Raw genomic sequence first — 20,864 nt, forward strand, 5'->3', positions numbered from 1 at the left:
ATGGATGGACTGGTGATTCAATGAACAACGTCAGATATTCCAACTGGCATGGCTAAATGCAAAAAAAACTTCCTTCACATCAAACTCCCCTGCTATTGACTGTATGTAGGAGTGTACCATTTCAATCCATTGGTCTAATAGACAAGTTTTCTCTTTAATTAACAAATGAATAACTTATTCAAAATCTCTAAAGTGAGGATAAGCTAATGCAAATCTTGATGTGATCATAAATTGTCCATGTCCCATCGCACAGAGCTGCAATCAAACACAGGGCCCGATTTTACCATTGCGTCAACGGGCGCGAAATCATGCTAAAGTCAGGCGTGAGGCCATTAACGCGATCCGCGTCCGCGCAGATTGCCACTTTACCGAAACCCGAGAATGGCGGTGATCCACTTCTCGCCCAAAACGGGCACAACGGCGATTTAAATGCATTTGCATGCATTTAAATTGAATTCATGAACTGCCCGCCCAACTTTATCAGGAACGCATCGTAATGGACCTGCTAAATAAAAGTCTGAATCGGGCGCTCCAGCTGCTGAAGAGCGCATTCAGGGCTTCCAACTGCTCTCTGACGGGGGTGGGGGGGTCAGGGTCAGATCATTCTTTGGTTGGGGGGGGAGGGGGCGGGGGGGAGTGAGGCCAGATCGTTGTCTGGTGGTAGGGGGGAGGGGGAGGGGGGGGTGGAGGAGGAGGAGGAGGAGGCGGGTCAGATGCGTCTCTGGTGGGGAAGGGGGGCAATCGTTGTCAGGGGGGAGGGAGGAGGAGGAGGCGGGTCAGATGTTCCTCTGAGGGGGGTGGGGAGGGTGAGGCCAGACCATTCTCTCTGTGGGAGGGGGAGGGGGGGGAGGCAGGTAAGATGTATCACTGGTGGGGAGGGGGGGGGAGACAGATAGATCTCTGATGGGGGGGAGGCGGAGGAGGCAGGGGGGTCCGTTGCCACTCTGCGGGTGATCGGTCTGGGTAGTGGGGGGGTGGATAAGGGGACAGCGATGTGTGTGGCGAGTGGTGGGGTGGATAAGGCAGACAGTGATGACTGTGTGCACCATTGCTGCCGCTTTCCGCTCCTGGACCACTCTCTCTGCGGCCCGGGAGCAATCTGACACGGGTGCGCTTTTTCAATTTTTTTTCTAACTGCGCATGCGCAGTTCAGAGCTCCGATCGTTTCAGGCGCGCTAAGCCCCGCCCACAGCGCGAATGGGACTGGCGATGTTTTTTTCAGGCTGAGTGCGTATGGGGGGCGCTTGAAAGCAGGTTTCCAAGTCGGATCTGAATTACACCCAGATTCAGCACTTAGAATGAAAATGGTAAAATCGGGCCCACTATGTTCAAACAGGTTTTGTTTCGCTGTAGAACGTGAATGAAGACTAGTTGCCAAGAATATTTAGTTACACAAGCAAAAGACACAGAATCTCCTGAGCATAATAAAGATCTGTCACTATCAGCCTACACCAGGCTGCACATGAAACAGAAATTCCAACATCCTATCAATGAATCAATGCAGTTTATAAGTCAAGCACACAGTGATAGCTGTCCCGTTGATATCAATGTGCCTTTGATTATTTCTAAACTTGCCCTGAACACGGCTGAAAGAGGAAACGTGTTGAAGACGTTGAGAAAGACACTTATCTTAATCAAACATATTGCAACATTCCATCCATGATTTCCAAACAATAAATGGTGGCTTTAATTGGTTGGAAAGTTATCCTTCTTCCTTTCATTTCCTCTTTGTTCAAAGGTGCAGCAGTACAGAACCACAGGTACTGACAATTTCAATACCCTTCCGTTGTTCAGCTGTGGGTCAAAGGGATATTGACAGAGTATTTAGCCAGGTAGGCATTGAAACAGAGCTGGTCTGCAATTACCAATGGGAAGCCTGGCTGACTATCAGAGCAGTGAGAAACCAGCCATAGCCTTGGTGCAGGTCTACTAACTGCAAGTTCAGCTATCAAACATGGAACATGCCGGGCCTGTACGGTTCACTAAACACTGAGCCCTCAATCATTCTACTACTCATTGCCACTGGCAATTTGTGCTGTGTTATAATTAGATTACTAATAATTAGTAATCTAATTATATCTCCATCATCTTTATACATTTATCAATACTACACACAGAAGCAGCCTAAGTGCTTGCGTGACACATTAAGCCAAATATAGTCTAACAGTTCAAAACATGCCCCAGGATTCAAGTGGGTGAATGAGGATACAGACAACCGACCAGAAATTGGGCCACAAAAGAGGTGTTTAGAAAAGTGAGACCAACAAAAAGGCAGATTTTGAAACCAGGTTAGTTAAGGATGTGGATAAACTCTGGAGTCAGCCACGAGGAGGGCCAAGACCCACCTCCTGGAGTGTCAGAGGGGTGCAGCGCACATTTCTGGTATGCCTTAGACTTAGTCTGAGGGCATGGCAGTGTCAGAGAGCACTGGGTATGCAAAGCAAGGTGGGACAGGGTAGGAAGATCCCTAGCAGACTGCAGGTTAGGGGGCCACCCCGTCAAATTCCTGTTGGACCTGGAGGGGCTCCCACACAACCCTGAATACATCTTGGCACACAAAGAGAACAATGATGTTAAGTGGGTTCACTGTGTTGATTCTCCAGAAGGAACTATTTAGTTGTAGGCAATAAAAAAAAACTTACTCCAACTTATAAATCAGAGAAAAAGCTTTAATAAAGAAACTTTATTATTTGAGGTCTCATCCTGGGCCATTCCAAGCTCTCCCCAATGCCCAACAGATTCGTATTTGGTCAGCTGACCACCATATCGTTTTATCATTGGTTTCCTAGTTTACTGGGTCAGCTGACCCTTACAGCTTCTTACCATTGGTCACCCTACAACAGATCCAGTGTTATCATTGGTTACATTCTAACACACTGGACATTTACAGGAGAGATCCGAGGCAAAGCCATTAGAATTTAGAATAGGGGACGTAGTATGTTAACAGTTTTGAGTTTATTTATTAGTGTCACAAGTAGGCTTACATTAACACCGTAATGATGTTACTGTGAAAATCCCCTAGTCGCCACGCTCTGGCGCCTGTTCGGGTACACTGAGGGAGAATTTAGCATGGCTAATGCACCTATTCGGACTGTGGGGAGAAAACTGGAGCACCCGGAGGAAGCCCACGCAGACATGGGGAGAAGGTGCAGACTCCACACAGACAACGACCCAAGCCAGGAATCGAAAAAAAAGTGAGGGTCCATCAAGCCAGGTTTCACTCTGGAATCAGATTTGTCCAGTATTATCAGCTGGGATCATAACATCATCTCCAGGACAACTGTATGCTTAGAAATGCTCATTACCAATACTCTGGACCCCAACTCCATTCTATATTGTAATTACACAGACAGCGTCACTGTTTATTAAACCCGACGTTCCAAACACTTCCCTGTGAGACTTGGAGACTAAGGCCGGAACTTTCCAGCCCTTCATGCCAGCAGGATCTTCCGGTCCCACCGACGGTACACTCCCGCCGCGGGTTTCCAGGCAGTAAGAGGTGCGTTCAACAAGAAACCCCATTGACAACAACAGCACCAGAAGAATGTTTGGCGGCCTCCCTGCAACTTAGGTGGTTAAATCCCACCCTAACAGTCTATGCACAGTCTGCAAAACCGCTCTTGCCATTGCCTACAGGTGTGAACCTGCAGCTTCTGTTCAGTAAGACAACCTGGGCCTCTCTTTAAGCTTTAACAACCAAGGTTCATTGTCAGGTAGAACTTAGAACAGGTCACTTGATCACCTTCATTCCTGGGGAGATGCTGAAAGGTTGTTTCCCCTGTCTGGGGAATCAGGAACAGGGGGGCACCATTTCAGGATAAAGGAATTATAAATGGCAGTTGTTGTTGTGGATGCTACCTTGGATTTTTGTCTTTTCTTACTGTGAAACTCATGTCCAGGATGGCTTCCAGAGATGAGGGAGAATTTCTTCACTCAAAAGGTTGTGAATCTTTGGAATTCTCTACAGCAGAGGGTTGTGGATACTCTACCTTTGAATAGATTTACAGCTGAGATAGACAAAATCAAAGGATATGGGGAGATGGTTGGGAAATGGAGTCGGAACAAAAGATCAACCGTGACAATATTGAATAGTGGAGCAGGTACAGGTCACACTGTATACTCCAGTCCCTATCACTTGTGTTCTTGTGTGATATCATAGAATCCCTACAGTGCAGAAGGAGCCCATCTGGCCCGAGTCTGCACTAACAACAATCCCACTCTGTCCCTATTCCTTAACCCCACATATTTACCCTGCTAGTCCCCCTGACACTAAGGGTCAATTTAACATGGCCAATCAACCTAACCCAGACATGTTTGGACTCCAGGCAGCAACATTTATATTTCAATGCCTAATGCGTACTGACTTAGCTGAGGCAGCGGTAGAGGAAACAATTTTGAGTGCAGTGTCCTGGATAAAGAGTGACAACAGCAGGCAGTGCTCCCACTCTACTCCATCTGCTAAAGCCCGCTGTCATCAGCCAGCACCCACCTCACGCAAAAGTCATGGACAGCTGGGGCAAAACCTTGATCGCTGTCCATGGAACCTTACCTCAGCCAGGCAGTCAACACCCACAATGGGAGCAAAGCCAAGAGAATTGGAGAGGAACAAAGAAAAATTGAAAGAAACTTTTTAAAGTGCATATTATACATAGAACCACCAAGACTGTGGCTGGAAGTCACCTTCCACCAATATGGGTCGTGAACAAATGAAAGAATTTGTAGACATTTGCACATACCAGAATTGACCTGCTTTCTGCCCCATAGTGTCTTCACTTTCCTTTGCATTCCACACATTTTCCAGTAACCCTGGAAGAGAGGAAAGGCAGTAACAAACTTGATGAACATGATTTTCACAGTAAATAAAGGCAAAAATTCATGGTAGCATCAACAACAACTGGCATTTATAAAGTCTTTAATTTAGAAAAACATCCCTTGGTACCTCAGAAAGAAGGGTGGACATGGGTAAAATGCTCTTCCAGAGAGGCAGCACAGACTAGATGGGCCGAATGGCCTCCACCTGCAGTGTATGGATTCTATGAGTAGCCAGGGAATTTAGGCTGCACGAGCGGTCAGGAAGACGAGGTCAGGAACAGATTTAACACTAGTGGCGAAAATCTCCGTCCTCCATAAACACATGATTAGGATGGGAATAGAGGGATATGGTCCCCGGAAGGGTAGGAGGGTTTAGTTCAGACGGACAGCATGATCAGTGCAGGCTTGAAGGGCCAGCTCCTGCGCTGCAATTTTCTTTGTTCATTTGTGGCTGGGATTCTCCAGTGCTGCTGAAATTTTCCGTTCTCACTTGCAGCAGGGCCGGAGTGAGATCAGAGATCAGAGAATCCTGCCCAAGGGTGATCATTTAAACGTGGAGGGCCAGCAGCCAATGTGGGTCAGCGAAGAGAGGAATGCTGTGCAAGGGGATCAATGCGGGATAGAATCCAGGCAGCACAGCTTTGGATGGGCTGAAGTCTACAGATTCTGGAGGGTGCCAGGCTGGCCAGGGGAGCACTGAAATAGTCAAGACTTTGAGATAACAAAGGGTTGGACGGAGGTTTCAGAAACAGATTGGCTGAGGCAGAGCCAACCAAGTCAGACTTTTGTTACAAAGATAAAAATAGACAATTTTTGTGCGAGTGGGGATTGAGAGATGGGAGCTCAGCTTGGAGCTGAATAGGAATCAATGGCAGAGGTACAGACCAAAGGCCTACTTCTTCCTAATAGTTAACGAAATGAACATGCAGCTGATCCAAGACGGGATGTGGAATCTGGTAGCAAAAACAATGAAGACAGCAAGACAGATATTGCAATAATAGAGTTGGTGTCAGTAACATGCAGGTCAAAGCTGACCTTCACATGATCTTATTAAAATGAAGCTTGTAAGGGAGGACAATCTCGCCTTGGGAAATTCTAGAGATACCAGTGCAAGGGCAGGGAGAGGAGTCATGGCTGAAGATGACTGGCTACCACTCAATAGATAAAAGTGTAAGAGAATGCAATCAAATTGAGCTGTAATTGTGGAAGGGTCAAAGGGTAGTTGAGGGTATTTATTTTTCGGACCTCGAGGGTGGTGTGGGTCTGGAGTTCACTGTCTGAAAGGGAGAGACACTCATCACATTCACAAAAAGTACTTGGATAAGCACCTGTAACCTTCAGGGTCACAAACCAAGAGCTGGAAAGTGGGGCTAGGCTGGCCCACTATTTTGTTAGTACAGGCACAATGGGTCGAATGGCCTCCTGTGCCATAAATTTCTATGATTCTATGAACAGAGAAGAGAAATCAGAGGAACGGTTGACAATGTCAAAGGCCACAGAGGAAGAGAAGGGGATATCGTCCCGCACTCAGGCACAGAGGATGCTGGCCAGGATTCTCCGGCCATTCACACTGGCGTGATTCGCCCGTCCCACCAGCAGCGCACTCTGCCCACGGGTTTCCCGCCAGCATGGGGTGACATCAATGGGAATTCCCATTGACAGCAGCAGGACCAGAGAATCCCGCCGCTAGCGCCCCCCCCTCCCCCCCTCCCCTTCCCGGCGGGAAACACGTGACTAGGTGGCCAGAGAATCTCACCCGTCATCTGTGACTCTGATCAGAGAAGACTTTCGCAGGAAACCTGCCTTTAGGAACTGGTGAATCAAAACTACATGACAACAAAAGGAAGGATTATTTTACTTGCAACTTTCTCTCAAGTACAACTTGCAAAGGACCTAACCAGCATTCCCAATTCTTTACCAGTAATGAGAACATGACTAGTACACCTTCAGCAAGAACTGTGCACAATGTACTGCATAGAAAACATAGCTCCTGACTGTCGAAAATAAATGATTCACCAACAGACTATAAACGACATGGATCAGTACTGTTATTAATGCAGCTCACAAGGAAATAAAAGCATTAGAATATGAGTCAGCGTTCCCTTGCGAGTGCAAAATTCTGAACACATTATTGAAAAACTGAATGGAGGTTATAGATGACAAGAGAAAATCTCCTCATGCAAGGTTTGGGATGGTTCATCTTGGTAAATAGCGGGTTGTTTAGAAATGACCATCCAGGAGACTGATATGGAGGAACTCTTGTTACTGAACTGACCGAGGAATGATTGAAACGTGGCAGTGTGCATATTGTTCAACCCATTGGAGTAACCGGGATACTCAGCGTTTGGAAGAACAAGAGCTGAATTTTACAGGAACCTCGGAATTTTGGCATGGTCACATTCTGACCCATATTTATCTTTCTCCTTACATTAGCAGCCTTGTTAGACATTTCATTCAACCATGGAGACAACGTGCTTCACAAAGATTACGGCAGTCATTTCATTGCTGTCTATTCTAAAATCACAATGTGGATATCGATAATGAACTTTACTTACATGGAATCATCTTGTCCAACACTGCGAAACAGATCTGTTAATAAAGAGGAGTGAACAAGCATTCAGAAAAACAACATCATTTCAAGATATAAACCATTCCAAAGATTTGTTGCGAGCTTACGAAATGTATTATTCGTCAAGATGATTTTTACCCTGTGACATCATTACATTTCAGTGCAGAAAAAGATAAATAGGATATTCGCCCTCAACATGGCTTTAACTTCAGTATTCTCAATCCCGAGAAGTGAAGGATTCATAGTCCAGAGATTACTGCACCATTTCAAAAACACCAAAGTAATTTATTTTTGAAGTTATTATTAAGACACAAATGTTCTCAATTTAAATATCTAAAACAATCAAATAAAAGTTTACCATTCTTCAGAAGTCTCTTTAAAGGCCATAATTTTTCTTTAAGATAAGAAATATTAACATAGTGGGTCTTGAATAACTCTGCTATTCAATAAGATTATGGCTAATCATCTATATCAGGTATTCACAGCAACCCTTTTGCTTCTGAGCTACACTCCCTCTACCCCCAATACGGTGCTAAGGAAATTTGGCACATCCGCTATGACGATCACCAACCATCACAGATGCATCATAGAAAGCATTCTTTCTGGTTGTATCACAGCTTGGTATGGCTCCTGCTCTGTCCAAGACGGCAAGAAACTACAAAGAATCGTGAACAAAGCCCAGTCCATCACGCAAACCAGCCTCCCCACCTACTGACTCTGTCCACACTTCCCGCTGCCTCAGAAAAGCATCAGTATAATCAAGGACCCCACGCACCCTGGGCATTCTCTCTTCCACCTTCTTCCTACTTGTGACACTAATAAACTTTTAAAAATGGTCTAAAAATTCCACCAATCCCCTAGAATTTTTATTACAATGTACTGGAGTTATACAATCAAAATATATTTATTATTTTGGTTTTATTTAATGTGAAACGCTTATGCTGGAATAAATGGCACTTGTCAGGCAGTAAGGCGCACGGTGGTTAGCACTGCTGCTTCACAGCTCCAGGGTCCCGGGTTCGATTCCCGGCTCGGGTCACTGTCTGTGTGGAATTTGCACATTCTCCTCGTGTCTGCGTGGGTTTCCTCCGGGTGCTCCGGTTTCCTCCCACAGTCCAAAGATGTGCGGGTTAGGTTGATTGGCCAGGTTAAAAATTGCCCCTTAGAGTCCTGAGATGCGTAGGTTAGCGGGATTAGCAGGTAAATGTGTGGGGGTAGGGCCTGGGTGTGATTGTGGTCGGTGCAGACTCGATGGGCCGAATGGCCTCCTTCTGCATTGTAGGGTTTCTATGACTTCTATGAAAACCAGCATCAAATTCATGCACAGAAAGATTCCAAAACAGATCAGATGGAACATGCTTCTATGCGCCCGATTCACTTCCCACTGAAAGTGGTGGGATTTCTTTTACAAAAAAAGCTCAAGTTCCATTGCTGTCTGCAGCTCACAGGAGTTAATGGACCTGGGACTCAGCCCCGGAACTCAGTTCCTAATGACGTTCACAGCAGGAAGTTTGATCTACCGCCCCCACCACACTTGGTGCTGTGAGCAGCTGCCATGGACAAGCAGGGGGCAGCCACGTAAAGAGAGAAAGGTGAAGTCGTCAAACATTCGCCAACATCCCTTTCATTAATTCTCAGCATATTACCAAAGACGAACACCAAATCCCATCTAGCTGTTGCTTATCGAATTTAAATATGGTGGGCAGGAGGAACAGAACTCTCTGCTAACCGTCCCTACTGGATCTAGGGGAAGAGAGGTGTTTGGGGTCTCCACTCCTCCAAAATGGGATAGTGGTGATGATGTATCTTTTTTTATCTAACTTCACTCTGTGACCTTATGTTATTTATACTGTTCAACTCTTGCTAGTGCAAAGCTTCAAAAGGGAGGTGAAAGACATCCGAGAATAGTTGACGCTGTAACATATTCGTCACTTTTGATGTTCATAACGTTGTATAAATTATTCAACTTTAGCTCCCCTAGCTGCTGTTCAAACTATCTCTGAATCATACAATTCTCAGGAATGGAAGTTGGTATTTAGTCTGGAGTTGATGATTTGAAGAATAATATTGAAGAATGGGTCCTAAACCCAGAGGAGGGAAAATGGTTTAGAAGTTAGTTACAACTGTGAAGTTTATCAGATTGTTATGTTTTAGGATTGCATCTACAAAACTTTGAAATTACAAAGGGTCGTGAATGAAGCCCAGTCCATCACTCAAACCAGCTTCCCATCCAGTGACACGGTCTACACTTCCCACTGCCTCGGAAAAGCAGCCAGTATAATTAAGGACCCCACGCACCCCGGACATTCTCTCTTCCACTTTCTTCCGTCGGGAAAAAGATACAAAAGTCTGAGGTCACGTACCAACCGACTCAAGAACAGCTTCTTCCCTGCTGCTGTCAGACTTTTGAATGGACCTACCTCATATTAAGTTGATCTTTCTCTACACCCTATCTATGACTATAACACTACATTCTGCACTCCTTTCCTTCTCTATGAATGGTGTGCTTTGGCTGTATAGCATGCAAGAAACAAAAATTTTCACTGTATACTAACACACGTGACAATAATAAGTCAAATCAAATCTTTTGGTTTCTAGGATGACTATATTTTGGGACTGTAGGATAGATGAAAGGGGCCATGTAACCTGTGCAGGAATCTGGCTGACAGCAGGTCTAGGTGGTTTGATTGTTAGCGATCGGAGGAAGACTCAGAGACTGGAATTTTACCGTCCCGCCTGCTACGGGAATTGAAGCGGGCGATGGGCGGACCATGACCTCAGGTGGGATTTTACGGTTTCGGGATGAGACATGAAATCCTGCCCAGATTGTTTTACTGAGGGATGTGCAAGGTATTTACTGGGGACAATGACAGCAGTTTCTAATACTACAATGAATAGAACTGGAGACTCTCATATTCCCTGAATAGTGCTCTAGTCATTAAGTTATTAAGTTGTGCTGTAAACTATTCCTTTACTTCTGAGATGAAAATAAGTTGGGATCAAGGATAACTGATTAATAGATCTACTATCCAGTTCTACTTGGATACAAAGTTGTTTTCTGTTGCCATGGGGAAGAGGAATAGCTTTGAGATCAGGTTACAGGCTTCCCTTTAAAGCCAGGCATATCACAGACAGACAGCAAGTTGCAGGTTTGCCTTGTGTGGTCAGTAGCCAACTGAGATGTAGAGAGCAACAGGTAAAACAAACCAGGCCTGCACCTTAAGCAGAGAAAATGATGACTCTGTTATTCACCATACAGTACGCGGATGGGAGCTTGCACTTAGTTTGAAGACCAAGTTGGTGAGGAGTTAAAGGATGCTGGAAAATTTATCCAGCGGCTAGAGAAAGAAATCTAAAGTGTAACCCTCACAGTGAAAGGTATTTCTGGGCTTGGAGGTTAACTGCCTGGGAAAGTGAAAAGGAAACAACCCACTGGAAGCCTGGAGCTCCTGTAAACTGTTTGCTATAAAACTGGAATTCAATGCAGAGTGCAGTGTACAGTGAATAAAAAGGAACTGTTTATAGTTTAAAGTATAAGTTGCCTTCAAAAGAAAATAGTGTTTGGTCAATAGTATTTTTGGTCAGTTGACACAATAAAAGTTTGAAAACGTGAAATCTTGCCATGTTGTTCTTTCAGCTGTTAACTGGAAGCTTGAATTTCTCTTTAAAAGTATCAATCACTACAGAGACTGTTCAGTTAAAGGTCAATAATACGACAGAGAATTAAAACACATCCCCTTTAGAAGTGTGTACTCCAAGAAGATTTTACCATGGGTGTGATACTGGAAGGATACCAGGTTAACGACATGTTAGCAGGTGCACTTTGTACATCTACTGAGTTCAATGATGTTCACGTTTTGGATTGAAAAGGCTGTAAACTCACAAATACTGCCATTCGTAACACTGGGTCCAGAAGGTGGAACATCTGGAATCATCCTCACCTGTGGAAAGTGCCGCAACTTGGGATCCGACTCCACAACATTCAGTTCCTGAAAACCATTTCTTATTAACACAGTCACCATGTCTGAAAAGACAAAATTGTATATAGTAACCATAATGGCGAATCAGGCAATCAAATCTATTATCACTATGGGCCATAACTTCCTCAGAGTAGTATTCAGCATCTGGTTGCTGCTCCGTACCCACGTCCCTGCACCAAATTCCTTCCGTGCCTGTCACACCCCACCTTCCGATTCAGGCCGGGTGAGATCCAGGCAGCACACTGCGTCCCAGGGCCCAGCTTTGAAGTCTAACAGCGTCAGAGGGGAGGAGGACACGTCCTCTTTTTTACTGCACTAACTGCCGTAAAGCAGTTAAGTTTAAAGGTCCAATAGAAAATGACAGGCTAGGGAAAGGACAAGTGTTTAAGGCACGTGGATATAATTCGGGGCTGGGTCAGACACCGGCAAGGGTTGTGTAGAGGTCGGGTTTGGTGCATGGAGGGGGAGGAGGGGTTCAGCCTGGTCAGTTTTGGGGTCGGGGGGGGGGGGGGGGGGGGGGGGCGGGTTCCACGGTGCTCAGGAATTTCAGGTCAGGGATGAGAGTTGGGCTCACAGGTGGGGGTCCAGTGGGGACGTGGAGAATCCCATGGGGGAGCCAGGATTGCCTAAAACACTGGGGGATGTCCTGGAGAGACCCGTGCGGGGATAGGTCAGGGTGTTTAAAATAGTCACCCTGAAGTTAGAAGTTTTATTTCTTCTAACTTTCTCTAAGTAATTAGCATAACCCTGGTGGAACAATCTGAAGCTCAGATGGATCAGAGTGCAGTGCAGTTGCCCAAGGGAAGTTAGTGCTTCTGGACAATTGCTGTGTAAATGCTTGCCTGGGAAGTTCCAAGAAGGATTCCACAGCACATCTTTGGGGTAACCCCCCTATCTGGCACTGGAAAGCTCAGAAGCTACGGCCGTATGGAGGTAAACAATTGCTGGATATCAGAAATTACAAAAAACAGAAAATGCTGGAAACAGTGTGTGAAGAAAGAAAAGATATTTAAAGAAGAACAAATAGTGTAAAACAACTGTTCAAAGAAATCTATTTCTGTGAAAATGAATAAATGCTTCCAAAGGTGCTTCAATGTAGAGGTGTAACTATATAAACAAAGAGACTTCAGCAATCTCAAATGTGCAAAAATTCACAGGACAGACATAGACCTTATATTGGAAGCAGCATTAGCACAATGTGATGTGGTGATACTTCTTAGCTTTCCTCATTACAGAATGTCAGCTCCCACTAGATCACAACAGTCAGTGCTTCTGAAAAGGTGCAACATGTCCCTACTGATCCAGTGCATAAGAGTTATGGTAATACAAATGCTTACAGCAGTCGATAGGCCGAGACACATACAAGTGAACACAAAAGATTAAAAAACCTACCTGATATAACTAACAGTCCTTAAGTTGACTAACTTCATTTCAGTACAAAACTATTTTTTTCACTTTAACTAACTTAGTGTTTTGCATATACTGCATGATTTAGTACTTCTGCCATTCTTCCTACCTGATAATATCTGCCTCTGTATCTCCTCATGCTGCTGATGATCTTCAGTTCCCGAACAAAGGAGACAGAGATCATTGAAGAGCCAATGCATCACACCAGTCGCGTCAGGGTTACTGCACACAGAGCAGAAAATCAGGGCTTCTTCCCTTACTGTCGCTTTGCAAGCATGGTTTTAAACATCAGATTATAAAGTTTTCACTCTCTGCTAACTTTCAATAAAAGGATCTTCTACAATTTGTTTGATACCATAAGATTGTATAAAACAAATCAGATTATTAAAATAAAACAGAAGAAAATGCTGGAGTATAAATAACATCATGACAGTCCCTTGTTCTTCCCCATCATAGCTAAAACTCTGCCAGGCCATTTCCCCAAGTTCAGCCATTTTGCTTCTCAAGGCTCCAGTCCTGCCTGCTGCCATTTCTGGATTACAGTACTGCCATTGGATTAAGTGAAAAAGCTGAGGTCAAGAACTGTGCTCAGTTCTGGTCGCCTCATTACAGGAAGGATGTGGAAAAGATTGAAAGGGTGCAGAGGAGATTTACAAGGATGTTGCCTGGATTGAGTGGCATGCCTTATGAGGATAGGCTGAGGGAGCTCGGTCTTTTCTCCTTGGAGAGACGTAGGATGAGAGGAGACCTAATAGAGGTGTATAAGATGTTGAGAGGCATAGATCGGGTGGACTCTCAGAGGCTTTTTCCCAGGGTGGAAATGGCTGCTACGAGAGGACACAGGTTTAAGGTGCTAGGGGGTAGGTACAGGGGAAATGTTAGGGGGAAGTTTTTCACACAGAGGGTGGTGGAGGCAAACTCAATAGGGTCTTTTAAGAGACCCGTGGATGAGTACATGGGACTTAATAGGATGGAGGGTTATAGGTAGGCCTAAAAGGTAGGGATATGTTCGGCACAACTTGGGCCGAAGGGCCTGTTTTGTGCTGTAGTTTTTCTATGTTTCTATGAATCAGGGACAAAGGGGGGTCTCTTTAGAGTGATGTCCTAATATTGGTATCAAAAATATTACAGCAGGAACATTTTTTTAAAAAGGCAAAATACTGCAGATGCTGGACTCTGAAACAAAAACAGAAAGTGCTGGAAAATCTCAGCAGGTCTGACAGCATCTGTGGAGGGAGAATAGAGCTAATGTTTCGAATCTAGAGGACCCTTCGTCACTGACAAAGGGACATCCTGACTCTAAACATTGATCCTATTCTCTCTCCAGACTGAAAAAAAAACTTGATTCTTTCAATAGCCCCACCTGAAAACAATCTGCATGGGCTCACAAAACAACCAGTCACTCAGCGAGGCTGCCACTCATTGATAATGGGATACAGAACGCTATTTATTTATTTAATGGACATACCTCACCACCAGCTCTTCAAGGCTCACAATGTTCTCCTTGTGCAAGTGCCAAACAATTTCCAGAGTCAGTAATTCCTGTGTCAAAGAAAAATTATACTGTTTCTATCAGTAGTAACCATCAGAACACAGCACTGAGCATGAGAATGGACAATGTATACCGCACCAGCTAAACCATCAACTAGAACATCAGTAACCAAGGACTCGTCATTCAAAAAATGAATGCTCTACAGATCATTCTAACCACTGACAAAAAGATAGGAAAATAAAGTTTTCAAAGATTTACTCCTCAACACAAATTAACACGGACCTGGTAGTTCGGAGGCAGCAGTACATTAGGTAATAAATCATAGTAGGGGAGACAGATTTAGTTCAGTCCACTCTACATTTTAATTGAATACAAATTACAACAGAAAGCAGACACACATACCAAACAAAACCACTAATAAAATCTGATCAGCATAACTGCACTTCATTTCTTCATGAGCAAACCTTTGGTTGAAGAACATATTGTGCAATTCTATAAAACTGCTACTGTAGTTAATCTTCAGGTATTTATTCCAGCGAGTATCATTAGTTTTGCAGTTTGTGTCACCACTAGCTACTTGCCAAAGGCACTCCTTCTGATAATAATCCCATCCAAAAATAGGATTCTCAACTGCAGAAATGTTGTCAGGCTGCAGTTCTCCCTCACTTCCTCAGTTCTTCTGCCTTTTGAAGGTGAGAAAAGTGACGCATATTTTTCATTCTAAAAATTGTAATGCTTAGGCATGTTGTAGAATCCCTAATCCTTAAAAGAGCATTTTGGAAATGGGAGCAGAGTACATGATATAGGATTCCTTGAAATGAGATTCACACAGCACCACAAAGAACTGAATACCTAAACATCATCAGTTTGTACAAGGCCATGCTGCTTCATATTCTACTTCTTCCATTCAAACAGAAAGCCCCAGGTATTGAGAGTTCTGTAATAAAATTTTGAGCTGGAGGAAATTGTGGATTTTAAACACAAAATATTCTATTAATCACGCTGAACTACTATCTGTGGTAAAGTCAAGAAAGTACAACTGACGACTAAACAAGCAGGACATCTAATGCACCAACTGGACACAGAGTCAATCCTCACTCTGGCTAGTGCGCAACACCTTAATTTTCTTGAGAAATTATTTTAAGACCAATAAAAACAATTAAAGAAATAAACTCTTCGCCCAACTGTTACAATTATGAGGTTTGTAAGATTCTAGTTTTGGACTGCAGCTTTCGATTTAGGGTAAATAAAGGGAGTCATGTGACCTGTCCTGAAATCTGCCTGGCAGTAAGCTTGGGCAGGTGGTTTGATTATTAGAGATCAAAGGAAGGCTTAGAGCGTTTCACCGAAAAGAAGATGCCAAGCTATTCACACTTGCAAACAATGGCAACATTTTCTGAGTTTACCATGAATAGACTGAGTCTCCCAGAGTCCCAGAAAGATGTTGTTGAGAGAAAATAGGAGCAGGAGGAGGCTATTTGGTTCTTCGAGCCTGCTCCACAATTCACCACAATCATGGCTGATCGTCCAACTCAATAGCCTAACCCTGCTATAGAAACATAGAAGATAGGAGCAGGAGGAGGCCATTTGATGTCAGGTTGTAAACTGTAAACCGTCCAATTATTTCTAAGATGAAAGGGGGTTGAGGTCAAGAGTAACTAATTAGCATTTCTACTTAGCTACAAAGTCTTATGTTGTTACGGGGAAAAGAGGGCAGAGAAAGCCATTTTTGAGATCAGGTTGTAGGCTTCCCTACAAATCAGTGAGTATCATAGACAGACAGCAGAGATTCTGTGTGGTCAGCAGAGAGAAAAGCCTGCATGGTTGTGTGAACAACCACAGCCGAATACAGGAGGAAGATGGTCTCTAGTGGAAGTTTTCCATTCTGCAGCCTTCTACGGATTAATGATTTGTTCTGGCATTGCCAGGGACAGATGAATCTTCGGAACTGGCTTTACTGCTGTTGGTGGATTTAAAGAACTCTCTGAAAACTGAGGAAAGTGCCTGGAGATGGTCATTCCGAGTTATTACTCAGCAAAAGAGGGATACAGGAACCCACTGGAAGATGGGAATAACTGGACTGTTGGCTGAAAGGCTATAATTTGGTGGGGAGTGTGAAGTGTGATAAGTATAAATGTTCCTCTCCGTAGTTTAAAGTAAAAGTTGCCTACAAAAAGAAAATAATGTTTAGTCAATTGTGTTTTCCGTCATTTGTTACAGTAAATGTTATATAACGCAAAACCTTGTTGTGTCATTCTTGCAGCTATTGTTAACTGGATGTTTGAATTTCTTTTCAAAGGTTATCCGTTTCTAGGAAGTGGTAACACATCTCTCAGTAAATATTATACTGATGAAAACATGACATGTTTCATGAAATATTCATTGTGAATTCTGTTGCACTATTGTGCTAATGGTTGTCACGAATACTAAAATGGAACTTAGCCTGTATTAAATACAGTTGGACAAATTTGATACTTTCCACAAGAATTACATTATGTTTCTATTGCAATCTAGGAGAAATATCTCAGGTACAACACAGACATCCAATAATTACATCCCACTGAACCTTTCTCCTTACCTTTGCTTTCCAAATCTCCTCACAGAATTGTAGCCGGCTGAGAATGTTGGAGGACAACAGTTCTTGCATACTCTGAAGTAAACAGGCAAGCATACTCTGGAATATGAATGAAGTCAGTGTTAATGAACAATAACAACCAAAGAATGAAAATTGGCACTCTTCGGTTTTGTCCTGTTATAAAACTCCTAGCTTAGGTTTTTACTGAATGGATAGTATTCAGCTCCTACTATCCTAGATTATTTATCTTTCACTAAAAACAATATCTATTAACTGCGTCTTTTTCCTATCATTATGAGCATTCCATTTTTTATATAAATGCCTTGATTCTAACCATTTAAAATATGCTAGAATTAATGTTCAGGATCAGTCAAAATGATTGCAGTTTACTCCTCGCACCCCAACCAAGCCCTGCTCCCCGCCCCTCCCCCCCCCCGAGCCCTGCTACCCCCCCAACCCCCCGAGCCCTGCTTCCCCCCTCCCGCCCCCCCCCCGAGCCCTGCTCCCCCCCCCCCCCCGAGCCCTGCTTCCCCCCCACCCGAGCCCTGCTTCCCCTCCCCCCCACCCACAAGTATTCTGATGACTTTCTGTACTCATTAAGGCTAGAGAGATTAGTGCGGGAGAATTGAACACTTTTCTATTTCAGACACTCAACTTAAATACAGTTAGAGTTATGCTCCCTCTACTCTCTTATTCAATCACGTGCTATAGTTCCCACCTAGTGCACCTTTGTGACATTATCATTTCTCACATCAGGCATCCTGTATCCTCCTGAGTAAGATTGCCAAATGCTCTCAAATCAGGACATTTTTGTACTGAGAAAGAACTGCAAACTGGTGACTTCTTAAATTCGCTTCACGGAGAACAAATGGCCTACAATTAGTTTTTTAAACTTTTACTCAGCCAGTCAGATTCACACGTGGGACCCTGGACCTGAAAAGAACTTGCTAATCCATAGTAACATTTGTGACGAAACTGTGCTTTTAAGAAATGTATTTGTGTCATGTTTCTGGTGCAGGATCTGTTTTATTATTGGTGCTGTTTTGGTGGATCTGGCAGGTCGTACTGTTACTGCAGCAGCATAATGGATCTTAATTGCTAAAATGTTTGTTTTAATCTGGGATAATGCAGGGTTGTTAATTTCTGTGTTTTCCCCTGGGGGTTTCCCAGAGTGGGGCTTGATTCGGGTTTTGGCAGGAAAGGTCACGTGATTGGGTGAGGCCAGGCTCACAGAGAGAAACCCAGTTCAGCTGCTGCTTGGGAGCTGGAGAGAGAAGTAACTCTTTCTCTCTTTGAAGTTTGGAGACTGGGATCTGCCAGAAACTAGGTCTCTTTCTCTGAAGATCTGCTGCTTGAAGGTAGATCTTTCTCTGCAAACTGCTGCATGGGAGTCAGAGGCACGGCCTTTCTGTAACTGTCCAGAGGGGTTACAAAGCTAGAAATCGAGCATCCACATGAGCATATCTGTTTTGGGTGGCTAATTGGTTCTGAAGTAGGATTTAGGACTATGGGGATTTTGCTTAAATTGAAACTATAGTGATAATTAGCTGTTAAGAATTATACTTTGTCATGTTTAAGTATTTTAAAAGTTATGCTAATTATTTTTGTTATATTCAAAGTGTGTTCTTAAATAAAGTTGGTTTTAATAAAAACTACCTAATGAGTCAATAGAATCACACCTGGAGCAAAATACCTTATGCTCACCTTAATGCCAAAATTAAATGTAAAAGTTAGGATCTAGGCTAACCTCATAATATTCTCCAATATATATTGGAGTTTCAGATCTGGCCCTTAACACATTCAACCCATCAAGCTCCAAATAACGTTCACCAGACTGAGGACAGTCAATGATCCGAGAATCTAGGCATTGGGAAGGTACCCTAACTAATCTTCATCAAAACAGTGGCGAGGATCTAAAGATTCCTCCTTTCCTACTACTTTCTACAGAAATGTGAACAATTTCAAATCATTACTACTGTATCTTGTCCCAGACATTGTGATAAATCAATGGCAACTACGGATTATTCAGAATATTTTTCCCCCCATCTTGCTTTACATTTACTGCCACAATTTGCATACTTAAAAAGGTCTGATCAAAAGCAGTTCACCTACACGTTGAACTGAATCCAATATTACAGCACGTCTAGACACAACCCCAAGTTGCATAATTTGTTGGACTTTCTCCATGGATGCTCTTGCAGACAAAAGGCCAACAGGGAGGTCCATCTGCAAAGCCTGCTCTTGTAGGACGGAGGCTGAGGAAGATACATGCTGGTTAGTAAGCACATTAGAAAAATTGATCACCAAATTAAAAATTAATTCCTGGAACATGTGCATCATGGACAAGGCCAGCATTTATTGTCCATTCGTAACTATCCTTGAAACAGTGGTAGTGAGCCACCTTCTCGAATAGAACTGAGGGGCTGGCTAGGCCAATCAGGAGGGCAGATAAGAGTCAACTGCTTTGCTGTGGGTCCAGGGTCACATTAAGGCCAGACCATATAAGGAACAAAGATTGCCTTCCCTAAAGGGCATTAGTGAAGCAGAAGATTTTTCAACAGTCTGACAGTTGCATGGTCATCATTAATTACGATGTGGAGATGCCGGCGTTGGACTGGGGTAAACACAGTAAGAAGTTTAACAACACCAGGTTAAAGTCCAACAGGTTTATTTGGTAGCAAAAGCCACCAGCTTTAGGGGTGCTGCTCCTTCATCAGGTCACCAGCTTTAATTACACCAGCTTTTTAAATTCCAGATTTATGTATTTAATTGAATTGAAATTTCTCAGCTGCTATGTTGGGATTTGAATTCTTCTCTGGACCATTAATCCAGGCTTCTCAGTTATTAGCATGGTAACATAATCACTAACAGTGATTTACAGTAGACAATCAATGCTATCATCAACCTTACTAAGAGTTACACTTAACAGGTTAAACCTGGCTCAACGTCTAATGCTCAGTGACAGGATGTAGCAATGAATGTAGGTTCAATTCCCACTACATTCAGCACCTGACCTTAGTTGTGACTAGCTGACAGGAGTTAAGTCATTTTTGCAGTTGTAGAAGTGTCAAGTATACCAAATAATATCATAAAATGTAAAACAGAATGCATTATTCTGACACTAGAATATAAATGGACTAAAGCTTTCATTTTAAGTCTCCTAGTTTTAAATATGTGTTTTATTTATCATTTCACCAGTGTTGTTTTCTTACTGCAATTTTTTATAAATACACATTATATCTTAAATGTAGCCAAATTAACATGAGCAGCAGGTGAGTGACGCAACCCATTAATTCACTGCATCCTGAGCAGAGAGAGCTGGGTTTAAATTCAGGTTTTGGACAGCATTCTCATTTGGGTATCTTCCTGACAGCCTAATGTTGATCTAAGCAGGGCTGCTGGATGCTCTGTTACACAATGATGCCTCATCACTCCCTACTGCAAGGGTTCACAGTTTAACTGCAGTGGGATCTATCTGGCTAACAGTGGTAATATGGTTTAGAATTAATATCTCATGATTTAGTGTCATTGTAACCATAGCAAGTGTTTCTTTCTTATGCAGCAAGTGAATTCTGACGGCCTCAGCAATATTTGCCTGCATTGCACACATTTATAGATCAGTAAACTTCATGAAAAACTCCAGATCGACATAACTGCAGTAAATAAAAGGATGCATTCACATGCATTTAGTCAGTTCTTGCCAACAATGGCTGTCCGTGTAACCCATGTAATTGCTGCCTGAAGACAGTCGCAGGAAAATGTTGGTTAAAGTTGTGTAATTATGTAATAAACTTACCTATAAAAGGACCTTCACCAGGAGTATTGGCATCATGATCGTCAGGGTTAACTTTACCAGGATGAGATAAACATCTACTCATTGACCCATTTACCTAGAAAGTGAACAGTTATTTGTGTTATTTCTGACTGAAATTTCTGTTCTTTTAACAGGCAATGCACCTTCCCATGTGCAGTTTAGTTTATTTATTGGTGTCACAAGTAGGCTTACATTAACACTGCAATGAAGTTACT

General features: G+C 43.3%; 1 protein-coding gene across 1 annotated transcript in view; it reads right to left on the reverse strand.

The window, feature by feature from the left end:
- Nucleotides 1–20,864, reverse strand: part of fanca (FA complementation group A) — a 106,677-nt gene that overhangs the window by 82,561 nt on the left and 3,252 nt on the right. Inside the window, exons 3-10 of the mRNA XM_078210729.1 lie at nt 20,632–20,725; nt 18,948–19,090; nt 16,839–16,934; nt 14,237–14,310; nt 12,878–12,990; nt 11,323–11,405; nt 7,368–7,401; nt 4,737–4,806 (exon numbers count right to left, since the gene is read on the reverse strand). Of these exons, the coding sequence (XP_078066855.1) occupies nt 4,737–4,806; nt 7,368–7,401; nt 11,323–11,405; nt 12,878–12,990; nt 14,237–14,310; nt 16,839–16,934; nt 18,948–19,090; nt 20,632–20,725 (707 nt within the window). The remainder of the gene's footprint in view (nt 1–4,736; nt 4,807–7,367; nt 7,402–11,322; nt 11,406–12,877; nt 12,991–14,236; nt 14,311–16,838; nt 16,935–18,947; nt 19,091–20,631; nt 20,726–20,864) is intronic.

This window comes from Mustelus asterias, chromosome 4 (genome assembly GCF_964213995.1).
Source record: "Mustelus asterias chromosome 4, sMusAst1.hap1.1, whole genome shotgun sequence".
Lineage (NCBI taxonomy): Eukaryota > Metazoa > Chordata > Chondrichthyes > Carcharhiniformes > Triakidae > Mustelus > Mustelus asterias.